A 19,279-nucleotide genomic window follows, 5' to 3' on the forward strand; every position below is an offset into this window, starting at 1 on the left:
GCACCCGCTGAAGAGCTTTAAGGGGTTATTGGCATACTATGCAGTTGCGATTGGTTAAATTCGAGCTCCAGACCGCCTGCAGGCGTAAAGGAGATGGATGGTAAGTTGCAGCTATGTGTACCCCGAGCGTACCCCTCATTGCCGATTCATTGTGGCCGGCAAGAGCTTGTGACTTGAAAGAAAACGTACATGTTACATGCGGGGTACATCGGATAGGCTCAAATACACTACATTAGGTAGGTACATACCTCAAATTTATTGAATTGTTTTCAACATCGGACATCCTTGTTCAACACGAATTGCTGGTAGCTAATAGAAAAAATAGAAATCAAGATTATTCCATGACATCGCCAACGGCTTCAGGTACTTTGTCTAGTGCAGCTGATGTTACTAATACTGAACCGCTTACCTAGGTAGGAGATCCCGTTTTTGCTAGGGTGTAATTCGGGGAGGTGGGCAGGTATAAAAGTCGTCCAGGTCCCTCTCAGTTTCATCATCGTGATCTTAGTTACAGGTTCGAAACTTGGATATATTCAAGTCATATTCAAAAGCAGAAAATCCCTTTGTTTATACGAAGAACGAACTACATACCTTAACGTATTACTTGCTCGGTTGCGCAATTGGTAACTGCTTGTTGCAATTCTGATTACGGCTAAACCCGATCGACCTTTTTATTTTTACATCGTCGTTTCCGACGAGGTTTACTTTTAATAGTTTAATCCTCGAAAAGCGAAAGGCGACAACCTTCTTTTCCATTTTCCACTTTAAACCGTCCAAGACTCAACTTATTGAAGTATATAGGTACCTACCTAGGTAAGAATGGAAACAACCACCACATACCTACCCCAATCGAGATCGACCTAAACTTGCTGACCTGGCCAAGTCTAACCTACATCGACCGCCGACCAATCAAGTCACAAACGTGTAAGTGACCCCCCCTGCACAAAGCTTTTTTAAGAACCCCTCCATCGTTTGAAACCCATCCCATCTTCTTTGTTGGCAACAGAAGCCTTTTACTTCCTTCTTTTACCCTTCCACCCCTTCCGTGATAGATTCTTGTCTTGTCAACTCCTTTCGTCACCTCGAGAAAAGGGGTGGTGTAATTGACGAAGGATACGGGAAACGGGAAACGCAACATCTACATTCCAATGGCACTCTGACAGGGAAAACGTGGCTATATCGCCCAATCTGCTCCCGTTCCCTGATAACCACTTCATTCCTCTACCTCTTACATACGTTATATACATAACCTACCTGGCTTATCACTAGAACCTCTTATCTTCACATAATATCTTTATCTCTTCACCCTTCACCGCATGATACGGAAAGGGAAACTGGATCTAACGAGTAGACGACTAGACAAGCGTAAAACCTGACCCGTGTCTCATCACCTGGTCTCATCTTAGTGCATCTGACCGATAGTTGCGATTCCTGCGAGATTCTTCAAGCCGTCTCCTTCTAATAACCTGTGACATTCTTGTGTTATTATTTAATTTGACGGCCCGGTCCCGTACGGAAATATTTGAAGCCTATCGATATTTATGCGGTACGTATTAAATAACCTACCTTATTAATTAGGACTCTTCAGCCCCTAAACCCACAAGAAATCTATTCGGTGGATGGTCGATAGTGGATGGTGGATTGTGGATACTTTTAATATGTCGTTGTTGGCCTATCCTCGTTCTCGGTTCACGGTTCACTCTTCACTCTTCACATAAACCTGGCCATTGCCGTCCAATATTAATTACTTGACTCTTTTTTACCTTCGCTGACTTTTCTACTTGGATCTTTTAGGTCTCTTCATCGTCGACCGCAAACGAATCTTGACTGTTTCGAGCATATAAGCTAACCACTGTGTTTTCCCCTTGTAAGCTATGTCTTCTGCTGCCACGATGCAGTCAGTCCCGGCTATCCCCCCTCGTCCTGCGAGAGGTCAAGAGAAGGAGAATGGCTCAACTGTACCTGCGATCCCCCCGCGTCCCAACCGCCGTTTTAATCGTTCCGTATCTCCTAACCCGGATCGATTTGCTCCTTCACCTCTAAACGAAAGTCCATTCCCACCCAAAGGTACCGGTGCTGCTCGACACAGTCAAACCCATCTTGGTGAGGAACTGGAACGTCCTATGAGCGTTGAGATGCCCAGTGTAGGTGAAGAAGGTCGGGAGTACGCTGCAGCTATCGAAGAGCTGGGCTCTCCGGAGGCTAGCCGTCGTTCATCTACTTCTCCCGAACAAACCCGCACTGTTGGCGAGGACATTAAATTGCACGCACCGAAGCCAACAATGCCTGCTCAGAGTGCTAAACAGCGAGTCGCTGCGGTAACTCGCACCGATTCCGATAAGGCCGCAACCTTTGGTCTCGGACGTCCTTCCTACGAGGAGCAGGCTTATTCGGGCCGCAGCCTGAAGAAAAAGGCAAGTACTACGAGTCAGCTTTCCCATCAGAGTGAACTCTTCACCGAGGATGAGAATGGCATCCCTGAGATTGGACAACGTGTACCCATGTTAGCCAATGCAGGTGATGTTCAGGCACCCTCGCCTGCTCCAGCCCCGAGAGCTATGAGTACCGACGGGACAAAGCCTGCTCGGCACCATTCTCGAAGGACGAGTTCTCGAAATGGGTTTAACGACCTCCCCTCTGATGTCTATGGCCTCCATGGACACGGCGTTGCATCAAATGACAAACTTGAAAAGGCCTATTACGAAAAGCATCCCGACGTCCTCCAGAAGGAGCGCTACAACCATCTCCATGACCGTGCCCACGACTACTCAATGAGTAGTGAAGATCTCAACAAGATCGTTCGGGATACAGCCAGTCGCGGTGCTGGTTTTGGTAACGTAAACAGCCAATAAAGCTTTGAAGTGGTTCTAACCGATGATTACAGGTACATCAACAGATTATGTTGGGACTCCTAGCGAGCAAATCGGTTATCGGGCAACAGATGAATACACCTCACGAATTTCATCTCCCCAACCGCCATCCACGGCTCCCAAGTACGACGCGAACCTCGCTTCGGCCGCAAAGGATGAGACTGCTGATAATGCTAACAACGACAACGTGATTCACGTAGACGAGCCGGACCGACGTAAGGGATTCGCTCAATTCGGTAATGAGAAATCTGCCGAGGGTGAAGGTGCCGAGGAAATACACACCCATCCGATTCTAGCACCTGACGAAGTAGCTAAAGATCCCTCTCCTTATCAACTACAGCCTGCTGTTGAGCCTCCGTCGGAACGACATGGCAGTGCATACGAAATGGAAGGACCTAAGAGTCGCCCTACAAGTAGACCTGCAAGTATATACAGTCCCCCACTGCCGGAAATTCATTCGACCCCTTTAGAGGACGTTGAAGAGTATGAGCCATTATTCCCGGAAGACGAGAAGAGCGGCAAGAAACCCAAGACTCAGGCCGAAAAGTTAAAGGAGCATCGCCAAAGATTCCCTAGCCGTGATATTTGGGAAGATGCGCCAAACAGTGTGCATTCTACCGCAGAAGTCTCAACGCCAGAGTTGTTAGAGGCTCAGAAACAGCAAGCATCAGCCTTAGATGTGCCTCTGCGGGATGGCGAAACCCCCGCCCAAGCTTTTGCACGGAGGCAAGAGGAGCTGGCCGAAAAGGAGGCCGTCACCCCTGATAGCTTTTTATATCGCCAACAGAAGCCTCCGTCGTGGGTTGGAAACCAGCCGCATTTAATCAAGGAGATCCACAGTCGGCCGGGCATAGCTACTCATAGGTTTCCCAGTAGGGATGTCTGGGAGGATTCACCCGATTCTCTACAATATACTGCAACTGTTTCTACTCCGGAGAACATAGAGACACGGGATGACGATGATGTTGAAAAGTCGGTTGCCGACCAAACTCAGAAGCCTGCATTGCCCTCGCGCCCTAAGAGGCAAGGGTCGGGCGATGATTCTACTTCGAAACCTACGATTCCTGATCGTCCAAAACCTCAACTCCCTATTCGCCCTTCGAAGCCCGCTACGGAGTCTAAAGGACCAGAACAAACAGTAAAGCCGAAGCCTGCGGTGCCTGCAAGGCCAGCTGGCGGGAAGATTGCTGCTCTTCAGGCAGGATTTATGTCCGATCTCAATAAACGTTTACAATTAGGCCCCCAAGCCCCTAAGAAGGAAGATCCTGCCACGCAGGAACCCACCGAGGAGAAGGAGAAGGCACCATTATCTGACGCGAGAAAGGGTCGCGCCAGAGGGCCTCAACGACGAGCTCCAACTAAAGCTGCTAGCCAAAGTAACCAGGAATCTGGTCCTCCGCCGGTGTCCAACAATCAACCTACCCTAAGCTTCTCTATTACTCGCACCTTGTGGAGTATAGACGAGGAGGGTACCATGACGGTAGACGGCTTAGAGCCAGAAGCGTCACCAGAAACAGAAACAAAGCCTGGCAAGGCTACAAGTGAAGAACCCAAAGAGGCCCAACAACAAGCACCGACAGAGCAGGACAAGCAAGACGAACCGGAAGCCAAAACAGAAAACGAACTTGCAGGTTCCAAGGCAAGCGAAACGGAGAGCGAATCTAAGACAACAGAAACAAAAGAAGAGACCAAAACACTCGCTACCAATACTGCTGGCGAGTCCATATTAGAAGAGACTATCGCGAAGGAACCGTCGGGGGACCAAGTACAAAAGGTTGATGAGGTCAAAGACGAGGTGATAGAATGATAGTATCGCTCAAATATTACCGATGAGGCCGAATGCGAGCTTGTCGTATTTCATTTTTTTCCAATCTATTCCACATTTCCTTTTCGGTTGAGGAGAGGTGGTGCGGAGTAAATTTGGGAACGAGGAATACTATAGCAACGTAGAAAAAAAAAAAAAAAAAACCTGACGGGGGAAGGGGGGCGAAAATTCAGAAAAATCGTAGAACTCGACATATCTTTTGAAGATGTGTCCCATGTTGGTTTTTTTGGTCCTTGCCGGTCCGTTCCTTTTGCCGTCTTCGCTGCTTCGAATCTTGTAGCTTTGATTCGTTGTAGATTTAGTATATTAGATACACATACACCAGACTTCTTTCCAGTCAGTCGTATGGTTGCTTCCGCATATATAGCAGTTGGATGTTTCTTGAACTGTTATTTACTTGGTTCAAGGACACATGCGTATTGTTGAGTAGGTAGGTAGGGAATAAATGAAATAAGCTCTGAAGATTAGGTTTGCTAGGATTGTGGTGTTGGTTGTGGTAAGATAACTTGTGGGTGGGTGGACTGTTATTCAACAGTATATGCTTGTCACGATGCTAGAATCTTGGACGCCGATTTAACCTAGGTAGAATCACCAAAGAAAAGTCGAGATGTCCTATACCCTGTGGTAGGTAGGTAGAGAGGCAGACGGAACTAGGGAATAATACACATGACATAACAAATATATACGATTTAATCGAATCAACCCAGCCGAGTCTCTTCTTGGTACCTAGGGTCAGGGTCCAAAATGAACAGCTTGTCCGCTCCGATTCGCCCTGCGCTACCTACAATAACCATCATCCGATTCAATTCGATCCAATGCATCCGTATCCTAGTTTATCCTGTCCACTTAGTAGTACCCGTCCATACGCGCCGTCTTTCGCAGAGATCAACAATTCTGCTCGCGTAGTTTGTTTGTCGATGCTATGCTATCGTGCCAGATGTAGAAAGAGGACGAAGTTTAGGTATGGTATGTCTCGTCTCTCGTTTTGCTTTCTTTGCTTTCTTCACTTTCCATACTGATACTAATATTTGTTTGTTTCCCCCTTCTCCTCCCGCTACCGGAGAATCTCCAACTCGTCGTCATCGTCCTCATCCAGAATGACCATCTGCCTTGGTCTCGCCCTGCTACTCCTACTGCTGATATCTCTACTACTCCTATCGACGCCGGGAGTAGCAGCACGGGTATTAAACACGCCTTCCACCACCCCCGCGCCCGGGGCCAGCTCCGCGCCGAGACTCTCGCGCCCCGCCTCGCGGATGCCTTTTTCCGTGACGAAGCGCGTCTTCTTGCGAGCCGGGGATCTAGAGGCAGAGCTGCTGGCGGCGCCGGCGCTAACGCTACTACCGTCGTTATCCGCATTACCAATCCCGTCGCTACTTGAATTCAGGTTTATCGCGGGCCGTAATTTCTCACCGTCTCTCATGCGAGTTAGTTTCTCCTTTAGGTTGCCGCCCCAGCCGAGCGCAGGCTTGCTACTACTAGCGAGTGCCGCAGAGCTGGAGGATGGCCGCACGCCCTCGCTGCGCTTGCGCTTTATAGGGCTGAGGTGCATCTTAGGTTCCTGGCCCTTTTCACGGACTAGGCCGAGGGATCTAGCGTCGAGATCTTGCCTGGGCTCGTTCCCAGCGGCTTGTGACGACGAGGTTGCGAATAGTAGGCTAGAGCTCGAAACCGAGCGTTGGGTGCTGCTACCACCACCACCCCTTTTCATGTACTCTTTGCCCGCACCAGACCCGACCTTGCCTAGCTGTTTCATGATATCGCGCTCCTTCTCCTGGGTCGCAAGGCGTCTCTTTAGGGCTTCGCTGCGCTCGGTGCGGTCGGCGATCTTCCCGCCTAGTATCTCGTTGTCGAGCATACTGGCAGCGCTAGGCTTGGAGATGAACCACTGACTTTGCGTGCTTCTGTCGAAGTTACCCCTGCTCTTTGTCTTAGGGTCATTGGCGTGCTGCTCCCAGTCGTTAAGGCGGTACGATTTCTTGTATCTCCTACCCTCTCCGTCGTCTTTCCTTGGGCCGAGTCCGGTGTTGAACGCATTTACGTCTTGTCGGGCCTGTCGGTGCTTGGCCAGCCCCATGTTCATATGGAACTCGCAGAACTCGGTGCGCTTGCGGTTAACCCAACTATTACAATGCTCCCCATCCTTTTTTATACTCTTGCAGAACCCAAGGTCTCGTGCCGTACCTATCTCTAGAATGGTATCCTCGCCACTGTTGATCACTAGACTGAAGCGCCCTGTGTCGGTCCGGCCTGGAGGCGGCGGCATGACATTTGGATTCAAGATAGCTAGAAGTGTACCTGGAACTAATTTCCAATATCGATCAAAGCCAGAGTTGAAAAGAAAGAGCTCGAGTTCCCATTGTAAATCGACAAGCTGTAGGACCATGTACTTTCCCCTCGTCGGGTCAGACTCTACTTTTTCTTTTAAGTTGTTGTTTGAAGTCTTATGCGAACGAGGGTCGGACTTTGACGCTAGGATACCGAAGACTACTATGTCCTGCTCGATCTCCGGGAGCTGAAAATCTGGCGCCTTGACGTGTTTTAATAGATCTTTTATCACGTACGTCTTCTTGCCTGACAGATTCCGTGTAAGAGTCGTATGTGGTATTACTCGCTTCGAGAGGTGGACACTTGAATATGGCTCAAATGCAGAAGCTTCCTCTTCCGGTACTTCTTCAGGAGGTGCCTGAGGTTCTACTGTCCTCCCTGAGCTGGTCCCAGGGCGATTCTCATCAAGCGTAGGCCGTCTTAGGCTAGAGACGGTATCACTACGTTTAGTCCGAGCACCGGCCATGACTTGTTCGCGGCTGTACTGTTCGGGCTGTAAGGGGATGTCGGGTATATCCTTGGCAGTGCTTTTTAACTGCTCCATTTCCTGTCTGCCTAGCTCAAAGGCGTTACTCCTTGCCTGCCTCACCCTTTCCTGCCTCTCTAGCCGAGTTGACTCTTCCGACCTAGCCGCGGCTAGTCTCTCACTAAAAGTCATGGGCCGTTCCTGTTTCGTCTGTTGCTCAGCACCACCAGGAGCGGGCGTGTGCGCTCTTCGAAGATAACCTCCTTGGGTCCCATTCCCATTTTGGTTCTCAGTAGTCCTCTTAAAGCTTGGAGCTCTTTTCAGCGATATGTCTTTCGCTTTGATTCCCTTGTCTATACCAAGACGTACCCTGCTAGGGGAGCTGTCGCCTTGCGCCGTTTGCGTCCTCCTCACCGGAGATGCTGGAACTTGCACTTCCATTTGCGACTGTGGCCGTGTCGGTAGGCCTGAACGTAACGAGTCTGCTCGAGAGCGGGCTCTGCTAGTAATTGGAACGTCCGGTATAGACATAGATTCAGGCCGTGTCGTAGTACTCTCTCCAAGGGTCTTCTTTGCTTTGGCGCTTTGTAATTTCTTTAGTTTGAGTTTCGCCTGGATTGCTTGCAGCTTCAATTGCAGCATCTCCTCGTCCTCATCATCGTCATCGTCTTCATTCTCATCTATATCCATTCCAGCGTCTTGTGCGCCGCCGCGAAAAGAATTTCCGGTCCGGGCAGACAGCGCGGGTACCCGTCGATGTATCTTACTCGGAGACGGCGAGGGTGAGGATCGCTCGGCCATGCGACGTAGCTTTTCGCGTCCCTTAGGTGTGCTAAGGAGAACGTCGTGTGGAGATCGCGGGGGCCATTGAGTCTCGGACTCTATACCGGGTCCTGCCATTTTGTGATATACAGTTTGACGTCGTTGTTAGAGTAAAGTAGAGCGATAACGTCGACGCCATTAGAGTATATAAGAGGTAAGTATCGTAATCATCATTCGCATTCGCTGTTTTCCATCCACCCGTGTTTGCCCAGTACTGTAGCAACAGAAGTTATGAAGTTATGGTTAGGACCTTGGGTATGCTGGTATGTCCCCTCCACTTCGAAACCTGCAGGGGTCCGTCGCCTTTACTGGCTCTAGTCTTATATCAACTAACAAATATAGAACAGATGCGTGGCAAACCGTCCAGGGTCAAAGCAAAGTGTTTGGTTGTGCGTAGTTAGGTTGAACTAACAAGAGTGTATTCTACACCGCCGCAGAATCAATACATCCGTTAAAGTTGAGTTTGGATAATTGCGTGTAAAAGTAAAACTGAGAATTGTATAGTTAAAGTTAAACGTTGTCTCGCAAATGGTTCAGAGGTATTACAAGAATACAAAATACATGAAAGTATGGATGTACTTGAATATCGATAAGTGTCGGGACTTAAAGTGCAGTTACACGGGTAGCCATGGGCAGCCGTGGTTAGATCCATCTACATAAATGACAGCGGATAATTGGCATAGTGGAGACGCGATTTTTCTCTTTTAGCGAGACGCGACTTTGCACCAGAAGCGCGTTAACAGGGGTATTAGTACCTTATTAAACCCTTCAATTGTTACATATATCTAAATATCTTACATAAGAAAATACCCTTGAAATCCCCATCAATAGGATAGGAGAATTGATTGTTGATTAGATCTTTATTAAGCTTGATCTACGGAATACATGTACTAATTTACTATGTTAATATAACATTCAACAACATGGCAAGGACAACTAGGTCAAAGGCGAGCGCATCGGCTGCCGCAACATCAGATACTAAATCAACGACAACGACCTCTAGCACCAAATCAAAATACGCATTACCTACGGAATCCATAAATCCACCCAAGCTCTTCATTTTTCCTACCAGCGCTACCAAAGATGCGAAAATAGTCTCGCTATTAAACCCAAGATACTCGAAACCGACGAGATATCTAGTATGTCCGGAAACTGGCATATACGAGTTCACCAGTATCGCTGCGCCCAAGACGACGCCCAGAAGCTGGTTGATAGAATGCGGTGATACAGGCAAAGTAGAAGAGAAAACAAGCAAAGATGGCGCTGAGCTCGGCACTTATGTCACTAAAGGCGCCGACTTATATGTCGCGACCCTCGTCGATCCTATGTTCCTCCTTCTGCCTGCATTTGCAGACCAATCAACAAATACCAAAACCAAAGATGGAAAGCAGATGTTTGTGTCTAGCGACGACCACCTCGAGTCCATACGCGACAAGTCCCCACACCTATCTGAGATACTGCGATGGGGGAATGTACGGACCTTACTAGAGTCGCGGATGGCCGCAATATGCGATACGGTAGATGCAGGCAACGAGACCATGTTCCGTTTCAGCCAAGACAAGCTCTTAAACGAAGTGCTGGGCAAGGCGCAGAAGATGAGCGAGCAACCCTTGCCGAAAAGTATGGAGGAAAAGTTTGTGATCAAGGCTCTAGAAGCGCCGGTCGTGGGTATAAAAAGAGAGAATACGACGACGCTGTCTATCTCACAGCAGACGGAAACACAAGCACAATCAGAGACCCCAGCGTCAACTTCAACAGCATCGACCCCCAAACCCGAGTCTGTCGAAACCCAATCTTCTACTTCATCTACAGAAACAACTACAACACTCGTATCAGAAGCATCTACAACTGCTACCTCAGTCATCGAAGAATCGATAACCACTACTACTGCCGCAGAACTAACACCTTCACTCGGCGCCTCTCCAGAAATCATAAAACTACAACGCCTGCGCACGGCCTTCAACTTCATCTGCTCATGCTACATTGCCCCGGCACAAGCCGCGCAATTGCAGACGAAGCTCAAGGAACAGAACCCCCCGGCAGTCGACTTCGCGCCTCTGGACACTTACCTAGAGGATATCAGCAAACTACGGCAGGAGCTGGCCGCAGCGCGTAGCGTGGGCGACTACTCGCGAAAACGCGTGTTAGACGAGGAGGAGCTAGCGGATCGCGCCGAGAAGAAGCGCCGGAAAGAAGAAGACGAGAAGCGGAAGAAGGCCGGCGAGAGCAGGGGCGTGAAAAATCTAAAGAAGGTAAATACGGTGGGGATGAAGAAGATGAGTGATTTCTTCAAGAAAAAGTAGACCTGGAATAAAAATAGGAATAAGTAACGGCGTTTGGAAACGGCATGTCATCAATCAAGTGTGTATAGATAGTATTTGGGCTTGGGCTTAGGTTTAGTCTTTGGATATCCGTGCCCGTTCATCATTCGTGTATACCTAAGACAGCGGCATAATCATCAAATCAAGCCTTTTTAAAGCTTTATCGTATCCGTCCTCCTTTTAACTAATAGCCTCGCGTCCCTCTCGACCTTCCTCTCAAGAACCCTCGGCCAATCCCCGAGGTCCCTCTAGCAGTACTCGTAGAGCTTGTGTCTGCTGCGGATGTAGGTCTGCTAGACGCGGATGAGTACACGCTTCGCCCTGTGGTCGTCCCTCTGCCTCTGGTACTAATGCTCCTGCCGACCCTCGTTCCGCGCGCCGTCCCTCTAGTGCTAGTTGAGCTGCGCGTGCTGGTGGTGGTTTCGCGCTGGCGCTGTTCTTCCTCGTGACGGCGTCTGGCTTCGGCGCGACGACGCTCGTCTTCAGCAGCGCGGCGTTCAGCTTCGCGCGCCCTCTGTTGGGCCTCAGCTTCCGCATCGGCTAAGTCCTGGCTTGCGCCTTTCCAGGAAGGGTTCAGGATAAGTCGCTGGTTGTGTTCGGTCTGCGACAGGATGCGCGTCCAGGTATTAAGGAGCGTGGACGCGGTGTTGACGGTACTAGAGACGGTCTAAGGGGTGGAGGGTTGAGTCAGCTTAGTTGCGTCATGCGGGGAGGAGGGGGGGATAATAAGTAGCCAGGGATGTAACCGCGGGCGTCATATTCGAAGCATATAGGGATGAAGATAAGTAAGGAGTAAGTAAATAGTGTATAGCCATACGTGCATATTGCCCTTCGCCCGCTCTAGAGTCCCGACTACGCCCTCGATCAGCTCATTGATGTTCCGAACGCCTTCTAGCTCCCGACGTAGGTTGGCCTCACGGCTCTCTTCCGGATCGTCATAGCGATTATTCGGGGGGTTAGAGGGGGTTTTGGGTCGGGCTGGTTGTTCTCTGGAAGCGTGCTTTGCAGAGGGCGAGGCAAATAGATCCTCAGTGTCAGATTCGTGATCGGACATAGTTGCGCGGCAAGGAAGAAAAATTATAGGGAATACTGCGATACGATATCGCAATAGCTGCGATTGGCGATAGGCGGAGTGGAGGGGTAGCTAATGATGCTAATGGTTAATCCAGGGGTAGACAAGCCGCCAATAGATTTAATTATTTCCAAAATAGGCTCCAATGGTGGTTTACAAACTTAGTAAAACTTAGTAGTGACGTAGGTTGCAATGGGTTGCAATAGGTTGTAACCTTCTATGTTCTATGTGTCTTCCTGAAGCTAACCTTCCTTGGTGTCTAAGGCATTCTCTAAAGGTAAATTTTGTTGACATGTGTTGTCGTGCAGCAGTGTTTTGCGTTTTGGTTTGTGGAGACAATTGTGTGCTGGCTTCTAAATTGGCCAATTGAACTCGGATGTCTTTACTTATCGACATAACTTTAGCCGTCCAATTTGTGGTGGGGCTAAGCTTTGCGACGCGTACCTACAGAGTGCAGGTGCGCGTAACGCGTTGCAGAAGGTACCTAGGTACGCAGATACGTAGTCCGTACATAAAAATATGTCACTTTTAATGTACCGTGGGATATGTACAATAAAACTATGAAGAGTACATGCCATACCACATAAATTGAGCGTTGGCGGTAAGTACCTCGTAACAATTTCATTAAGACAAACAGGGGTGTTACCAGTGGAATGTCATAATACCCTAATTTAGGTACTTATGTAATTTGGCAGCTACTACCGCACGTTCCACTGCAAGTTGGGATAGTTCGAGGTATCCCCCCGACAGTCTGGACAGCCCAGCCACTTCAAACTTTCACATCCTACCACCCATATCCCTAATTTGATCAAAATTCCCACTCCCAACTTCGTTCCCACGCATCAAGCCACCAACACCATTTGATCTCTACGCTCCTTGTCGTTAGACTTAGTCAACTTGGCTTGTTACCACGTCTAGCACCACTGTAACTCATTGCTACTAATCATTATATCAACATTTTACTACTTTAATCTGGTTTCGCGAGCAACCGCAAGTCGAGGACGGAGGTAGCAAGCAAAAAAGCAAGCCCAACGCGATCGCCCCTTGTTTAACTATCGTCCACTCATCCATCCTTGGCCTTGCCTACTGCCCCTTCGCACTAAAAATCGTTCTCCAAATTTGCACTTAAGTCAAGCAGTGTTCAATTGAACCAACGCGTCAAGATTTAGAGAATATTACCGTTCCATGAGTCGAAGAATATTGCGATAATTGAAACCCCGAAATCTAGCCCGCGCCCATCGTGCGGACCTCTAATTACCCAACTGAGCTTAAAGGACGCTGCCTTAAAGCAAACAAAAACAACAATGGCGTCTTTCTCAGTCTCAACACCCTCCCCGCCAGGTCGAGTGCATACTCCAGGCACACCAAAATTTGGTTACAACGATTCTTGGGAGCCTTTCTCTCCCCGAAAATCTGCCCGCATTTCAGCTCAGCGCTCAACTCAACGCACGCCCTCTCCCCGCGCTCCGCAACACCGCACTCGCGCATCTACAAGGATTTCCTCGTCGGATATTTTTGCTACTCCTGCCACTTCTTCTCCGAAAAAGCGTCAGCCGGCCATGGACTCCGTACGACGCGCCTCTGGCGCTTTAACTTACGAAGGCACCTCCAACGCTGCCGATTCACTCGGAACTTCTTCGTCCCAGCACAAATCCAAGGCCAGCACCGCCGCTTCTCGAGCCGCAACTATGTTCCCCACTCCGGCCAAAACACCCAAGAAGCAGCCCGACGAGAAGGCCAAGGCTAATGTTCGTGCGATCGCACGCAGTCTATTCTCAGAGACCGATGCAATTGCAACTCCTAAGAAAAGAAAGGCTAAGAAGTACACCGGCCTGACACTGGATAGCTTCACTGCTGAAGACGTCGAGCAACCTATCGAGATCTTCACCGACACGCGCGACCGCATCCCCGAGGCAGATGATACTGCTGCTAATCCTTTCTACGAAAAGCACCCCGCATCGTCTACTGCGGAACCCAAGTCTCCTAAGAAGCGAGGCCAAGGCAAACAGATTTCTGTCCCTGGTGAAGGCAAACAGCCTCTCGACAAAGTTTTGCAACGAGAGGATGGAATCATCTATGTTTTGTAAGTTATCATCCCATTATCATCCCAAGTCTACCCGCATTTTAATAACCTATACTAATAAATATTCTTTTTATAGCCGAGGAAAGAAAATCTTCCGCAAGTTTTCGTCTAATGAGGATGTAGATTCGGATGAATCTGGTAGCGAGAGCGAGGAGGTAGAGCTAAGCCGAGCTCAGAGTCATGAGCGACTACGTCCGTTGACCCGCTCATCTATCAAACCGCGTCTCCTCTTCCCTACTAAGGGCAAGAATGTTGCCAAGCCGACTACAGATGATGAGGAAGCTGCTACGGATATCGAAGATCACGTGTTCAAGGATGTGGAAAAGGATGTGGAAGAGGAGGATGAAATCGAGGCTCCTACGACCCCTACCGCTAAGGTTACTGAGAAGCCAGGTACACCTACTGCACCTAGATTCGCACCTGCTTCCCCTCCCAGCACAGTTCGAACTCGACGCACTGCTTTACACGCAAAGGCCGTCGAATCACCCATGAAGGTCACCAAGTCGCGCAGCCCCTTCGATGGCTGGCGTCGCTCTAAGAGTCGTGCTGCTGCACATGGTCAGAAGCGAGAGGGCGAGGATTTGGCCAGACCAAACGAGTCGTCTAAGCGCCAGCGTGCCTAGTCGGCGGCTTTGAGCGATACTATGACTCGTCTGCAGCAGCTGGGAAGTCTTAATGGAAAAAAGCTGCGAAAATCGTCAGCCTAAGTTTCTTCATGATCTCCTTTCCCCTTTGTGGTTTTGGATGGGAGGAATTCGGTACATTTCAGTACATTTCGGCACAGTAAGGGTCCGAAACGGAAAGCTTGGTTTTACCAAGAGGTGTTGGGCGTCGTTCCCCGTATGTCAAAGGTGACTTGATCAAGAAAAGCCACAGAAAGGGTTGCTATTGCTATGTAGATGTGTTGTTGGACTAAGAATCCAGCCATGTTAATTGTTGCAGGTGGTGGGCTCAGATAATTAGCTTTGCCTTCAGAATGAATTGAGTGTTTTTTTAGTAAGGTTGAGGATTATTATCGCGTTGGACAGGAGAGGTTTATTATTGTGATTGGCGGGTTGAGCTTCTGAGCTTTTTTGTACCTATTCTTATAGATTCACATCGCCGACAACTACATCGCCGACAGCTGCGGACGAGGTTATTTGCTTTACTTATACCTTGCATCCTTTAGCAGTCTAGCTACGTATTGCTATCAGATAATCAATTTACACACGTCGCCGATATCCTGAGTTATTATATACCTATATACCAAATGTGATTCAGGTAAGATGACTTGGTCTAGATTCTGCCTTAAAAGCAGTGTGAATAAGAGGTGGTTATTATTCTCTTATTCCCCCCTATTACGCTGGGGGTCTAATTAGGTACTTAATTACCTCTATAACCAGGTATGTATACCCTAACTATTTTATTTAGATAACTAACTAAAGGAAGCCGTACTAAGATTTAGGTATCACGTCATGTAGTGTACTTGTGGTATAAACAAATTAAGGTGCAATTCCACCTTTGCCCCGCCCCCGCCTAAATTTCACCTTCGCATCGCATCTCCCCATAGACGTATCCAACTTTCCACTATCACATATTTAACTTATCGACACCTCACCTCGATCAGTCATTTTTTAAGTATTCGAAAGGTCTCCTACGTTGCAACAAGCCATCTGTAGTTTCAACAACTCCAATTGGCCAAAAAAAAAAAAAAAAAAAAACCTTTGTACAAAATACCTAACCATACATTACCATGCATATATTAGTGACCAACGACGACGGTCCACCGTCTCCGACCTCGTCACCTTACGTACATAGTCTAGTCCGAGAGCTTCAAAAAAAGGGGCATACCGTCTCCGTCTGCTTACCACACGCCCAACGTTCCTGGATTGGGAAGGCCCATATGATCGGCCAGACCGTGAAGCCTCTCTACTACCGCCCATCTGCGACCTTCAACCCGTTGCCTAGCGCTGCCTCTCAAGCTCAGGGAACTATAAACACACGTCCAAGCAAGGACAGCAAAGAGGAAGAATGGATTCTTGTTGACGGAACACCAGCTAGTTGCGCCCAGATTGGCCTGCACCATTTCTTCCAAGAAAAGGGCCCTGTTGACCTTGTGGTATCGGGTCCCAATTATGGTCGGAATACGACGGCAGTGTTCGCCCTGAGCTCTGGTACTTTAGGTGGCGCACTCGAAGCCGCCGTGTGTAGAAGGAAAGCTATTGCGTTGAGCTACGCATTTTTCAGCCGTAACCACGACCCCACAATCATCGATGCCGCTACCCGGCATAGCGTGCGCGTTATCGAGAAGCTGTATGCTCAGTGGCCAACAGACAAGAGCGTTGACCTATATTCGGTCAACGTGCCACTCATCGAAGGCGTCGACGAACATAAAACGCTGTGGACAGAAGTGCTGCAAAACTATTGGAGCGAATCAAGTGTCTGTTTCGAGGAGGTCGAGGGGAGTGTTGGCGACGAGGAAGAGGAAGAGGAGAGAATAAGAGAGGGAGAAGAAGCGGGAGCACCCGGCGGCGTCGAATCAAAAGCAAATGGCGATGGTGATGAGACGAGCCAAACGCGGTATAAACACAGACATTTCAAGTGGGCGCCAAAGTTTGCGGATGTTTATAAAAGTGTCGAGGAGTCGCCGCCAGGGAATGATGGATGGGCGGTGAAGGAAGGTTTCACAAGGTAAGTTAAGATCTAATCCCCTTTATACCGACGACGTCGACGGCGTCGACGGCCATGCTTGTACCCGAGCCTAATCAACGATGCAGTGTAACACCAATGAAAGCAAATTTTTATCATACGGCAACACATCTACACGGAGAGGAGTTGAAATTGTGAGTTGAGTCTACCGCATTGCATTTGGTTTTGGATGGCAGCATTATAGACAGCCCGAGCTTGCATGGCCGCATAACCGGACCATCAGATAGACAAAACCTCATCATCTTCTACATCACATAAAGTAGGTGAGCTATGGTGAAGAAGCTGTCGAGTATTCTACAGATGCCGAATGCTTGTAATGTGCGTACATCCCTTGATCGCCGTTCTCATGTTATCTTCTCCAGGGATGTATCGGATACCTCAGGAATGACAATGTCTACATCGACCTTAATATACCGACCCAAGCAACATTTCTACGCCTTGATCGCCTACGAAGACCCCTATGTCCAACCACTTATACTATCTGCCCTGAAGAAGTTCTTTTCTCCCGAGTCCTACACTTTACTCTCGATACCCGACTTAGTAGTCCAGGGTGAACCTATACCACTGAGCAAGCTATTACCAGAAAACAGCAACAGTTCTGTCCTACAAATCACACCCTACGAAGCCATCGACTGGGATTATGTAGACTCGCACGCAGAGAAATGTATAGTAAATAGCTACATGCTGCGTAAGGCATTGATACGAAAGCATTACTTATCGGCAACTGTTGAGCAGTGGGTAGCCAAGCGTCCCGAGTCGGTGTTGAAAACACACGTTAAAAGGAGTGAGGCATTCGAGCTGGACTATGCCGAATTCCTAGATGATGCCCTTGTCGAGGCTTTTGACTTACGTGCAAGCCTGGAGAAGAATGAAGAGCAGGAACCAGGCCGCGAGATCGAATGGTGGATTCTCAAGCCCAGTATGAGCGATAGGGGACAGGGCATCCGGTTATTTAGCACGATGGAAGATCTACAAGGCATCTTTGACGAATGGGAAAAGGACCTACCGGATAGCGAGGATGAGGATGAGGATGAGGATGACAATAGAAACGAAGGGGACCAAGAGGATGACGCAGTCTCGAATTCCGATCCCGAGAGGCGCAACAATATTACCACCTCGCATCTTCGTCACTTCGTGGCTCAGCCGTACATACACCCACCACTCTTATTGCCCGGCGATAACCGCAAGTTCCACATCCGTACGTACGTCGCGTGCATTGGTCGATTGGACGTCTACGTGTACAAGGACATGCTAGCGCTCTTCGCAGGAAAGCCTTACACCGCGCCCGCCACCAACACGTCGGCCGTCGACCTCGAGGCCCATCTAACCAACACGTGCCTACAGCGGTCAGTCGACGACGGCACAGTCCGACGGTTCTGGGACTTGCCGCTGCCGCAGGAGCGGAAGGCAGACGTGTTGGCGCAGATCTGCGCGGTGACGGGCGAGGCATTCGAGGCGGCGGCACGCGCTATGCAGATGCACTTCCGGCCGCTGGCCAACGCGTTCGAGATCTTCGGCCTCGACTTCCTGGTCGATGCCGACGGTACCCCCTGGCTCCTCGAGGTCAACGCGTTCCCGGACTTCCGACAGACAGGCGACGAGCTCAAGGGTTTGGTGCAGGGGCTCTGGGAGGAGGTGCTGAGGCGCGCGGCGGTGCCGTTCTTGGGGTTTGGGGATGGCTTGGGAGCGGGAGTGGGTGCGGGAGCGGATGGAGGAGGAGAGGAGGGGGAGGGGGAGGGGGAACGGCTGGTGCTTGTTAGGAGAGTTGAGTTGGGGAGGTAGATATATCGATAGATAGATAGACGAATAGAGTGTTTCCGCTTGGCAGGAGTACGCTTATTGCTGGTTATGTGTTGATTATCTTGTGGGCTTGAATATGGCTGGGTTATAATGGGCTAGACACTACAACCTACTATAGCTATATTAGTAGTTTAAGATATGTAGGTTCAGAGTTCCTTTGGAGTTCCTCGCCGAACAACTTTGTTGTTTCCGTGCCTTCCAAGTCCATCCCGTGATAGTTATTTTCTTACTGTATTCTCGCATAATCATTAGGTCGCGGTGTAGTATCACAAGAAGCGGTAGCCCTAAGCTAGCGGCCGAGTCTAAGTAACACAACTACCTATATACCTTGTATGACACATGTAGCATGCTCATTCACGTAGCACACACGCGGGAAGCTTGATCTGTGTTGGCCTGGTGACAATGGAGGAAAGGGCCCCGGCAGTTCGCCATGTGGTGGAACGCATAAATGGGTAGTTAGCTCACATATTGTACGAGTTAAGGGGGTAGTTAAACATGACGGACACTATGCGAGGATGGAGGATATAGGTAGTTCCAGTGCTATGAGGAACTTGTTCTTGAAAGCTTGCGGTAGGATAGCACGAGGAGATAGGAGTTTCTATGTACTTCGTATGTGGCTATGCTGCTGATCTTATGGGATTTTATTAATGGGTTCTCATAACCAAGTTAAACATTGGCCACGCAGTCTTGCCTCCTCTGTCAATCCGTGGCAAACCAGCCAGTCGGCGGAGAGAGAAATAATCCGTGTATTCTATGTTCTCTGTGTAAGGTGGTGTGAGCGGTGAGATATCGCCCCAACCTCTCCCTCCCAGCATGAAGCGAACGTAATTAGGATGTCGCATAGTTGCCGCCGAGAAGTAATTATGAGGCTATGGAGCCAAGATGTATCATAACCAAGTTTGTTTGTTCCTACACACTTGGCCGTCTTAGTCCATAAGAGCTTGTACCAAGGTTCTTATCTATCAATGACCCGACGTCCTCGCCTCGTAAAATATCGATATATT

At 49.1% G+C, this 19,279-nt stretch overlaps 7 protein-coding genes across 7 annotated transcripts; 5 read left to right on the forward strand and 2 right to left on the reverse strand.

The window, feature by feature from the left end:
* Nucleotides 1-1,359: 1,359 nt before the first annotated feature.
* F5Y00DRAFT_248639 (altered inheritance of mitochondria protein 21) lies at nucleotides 1,360-5,371 on the forward strand. The gene is made up of 2 exons (XM_048009466.1): nucleotides 1,360-2,832; nucleotides 2,885-5,371. Exons 1-2 carry the CDS (start codon nucleotides 1,875-1,877, stop codon nucleotides 4,675-4,677), a joined length of 2,751 nt encoding a protein of 916 aa, XP_047860386.1. The 5' UTR covers nucleotides 1,360-1,874; the 3' UTR covers nucleotides 4,678-5,371.
* On the forward strand, nucleotides 4,903-5,121 carry F5Y00DRAFT_248644 (uncharacterized protein; the record flags this gene model as incomplete). Its single annotated transcript, XM_048009467.1, has 1 exon — nucleotides 4,903-5,121. A coding segment is annotated over one exon (219 nt), but the record flags the coding sequence as incomplete, so codon positions are not given.
* Nucleotides 5,349-8,939, reverse strand: F5Y00DRAFT_248645 (uncharacterized protein). The gene has a single exon (XM_048009468.1). The coding sequence runs from the start codon at nucleotides 8,387-8,389 to the stop codon at nucleotides 5,750-5,752; it is 2,640 nt and encodes an 879-aa protein (XP_047860388.1). The 5' UTR covers nucleotides 8,390-8,939; the 3' UTR covers nucleotides 5,349-5,749.
* Nucleotides 8,940-9,045: 106 nt separating this feature from the next.
* F5Y00DRAFT_248647 (ribonuclease H2, subunit B) lies at nucleotides 9,046-10,660 on the forward strand. The gene has a single exon (XM_048009469.1). It carries the CDS (start codon nucleotides 9,235-9,237, stop codon nucleotides 10,612-10,614), a length of 1,380 nt encoding a protein of 459 aa, XP_047860389.1. The 5' UTR covers nucleotides 9,046-9,234; the 3' UTR covers nucleotides 10,615-10,660.
* Nucleotides 10,661-10,715: 55 nt separating this feature from the next.
* Nucleotides 10,716-11,808, reverse strand: F5Y00DRAFT_199013 (uncharacterized protein). The gene is made up of 2 exons (XM_048005315.1): nucleotides 11,450-11,808; nucleotides 10,716-11,299 (listed from the first exon to the last, which is right to left on the reverse strand). The coding sequence occupies exons 1-2, from the start codon at nucleotides 11,684-11,686 to the stop codon at nucleotides 10,817-10,819; spliced, it is 720 nt and encodes a 239-aa protein (XP_047860390.1). The 5' UTR covers nucleotides 11,687-11,808; the 3' UTR covers nucleotides 10,716-10,816.
* A 670-nt stretch (nucleotides 11,809-12,478) lies between these two features.
* On the forward strand, nucleotides 12,479-15,007 carry F5Y00DRAFT_248649 (uncharacterized protein). The gene is made up of 2 exons (XM_048009470.1): nucleotides 12,479-13,787; nucleotides 13,864-15,007. The coding sequence occupies exons 1-2, from the start codon at nucleotides 13,009-13,011 to the stop codon at nucleotides 14,408-14,410; spliced, it is 1,326 nt and encodes a 441-aa protein (XP_047860391.1). The 5' UTR covers nucleotides 12,479-13,008; the 3' UTR covers nucleotides 14,411-15,007.
* Nucleotides 15,008-15,320: 313 nt separating this feature from the next.
* F5Y00DRAFT_274010 (sure-like protein) lies at nucleotides 15,321-18,858 on the forward strand. Its single transcript, XM_048013284.1, has 3 exons — nucleotides 15,321-16,457; nucleotides 16,544-16,609; nucleotides 16,838-18,858. Exons 1-3 carry the CDS (start codon nucleotides 15,520-15,522, stop codon nucleotides 18,255-18,257), a joined length of 2,424 nt encoding a protein of 807 aa, XP_047860392.1. The 5' UTR covers nucleotides 15,321-15,519; the 3' UTR covers nucleotides 18,258-18,858.
* Nucleotides 18,859-19,279: the final 421 nt, after the last annotated feature.

Source organism: Daldinia vernicosa (assembly GCF_022497035.1).
Source record: "Daldinia vernicosa strain CBS 139.73 unplaced genomic scaffold F5Y00scaffold_74, whole genome shotgun sequence".
NCBI classification, from domain to species: domain Eukaryota; kingdom Fungi; phylum Ascomycota; class Sordariomycetes; order Xylariales; family Hypoxylaceae; genus Daldinia; species Daldinia vernicosa.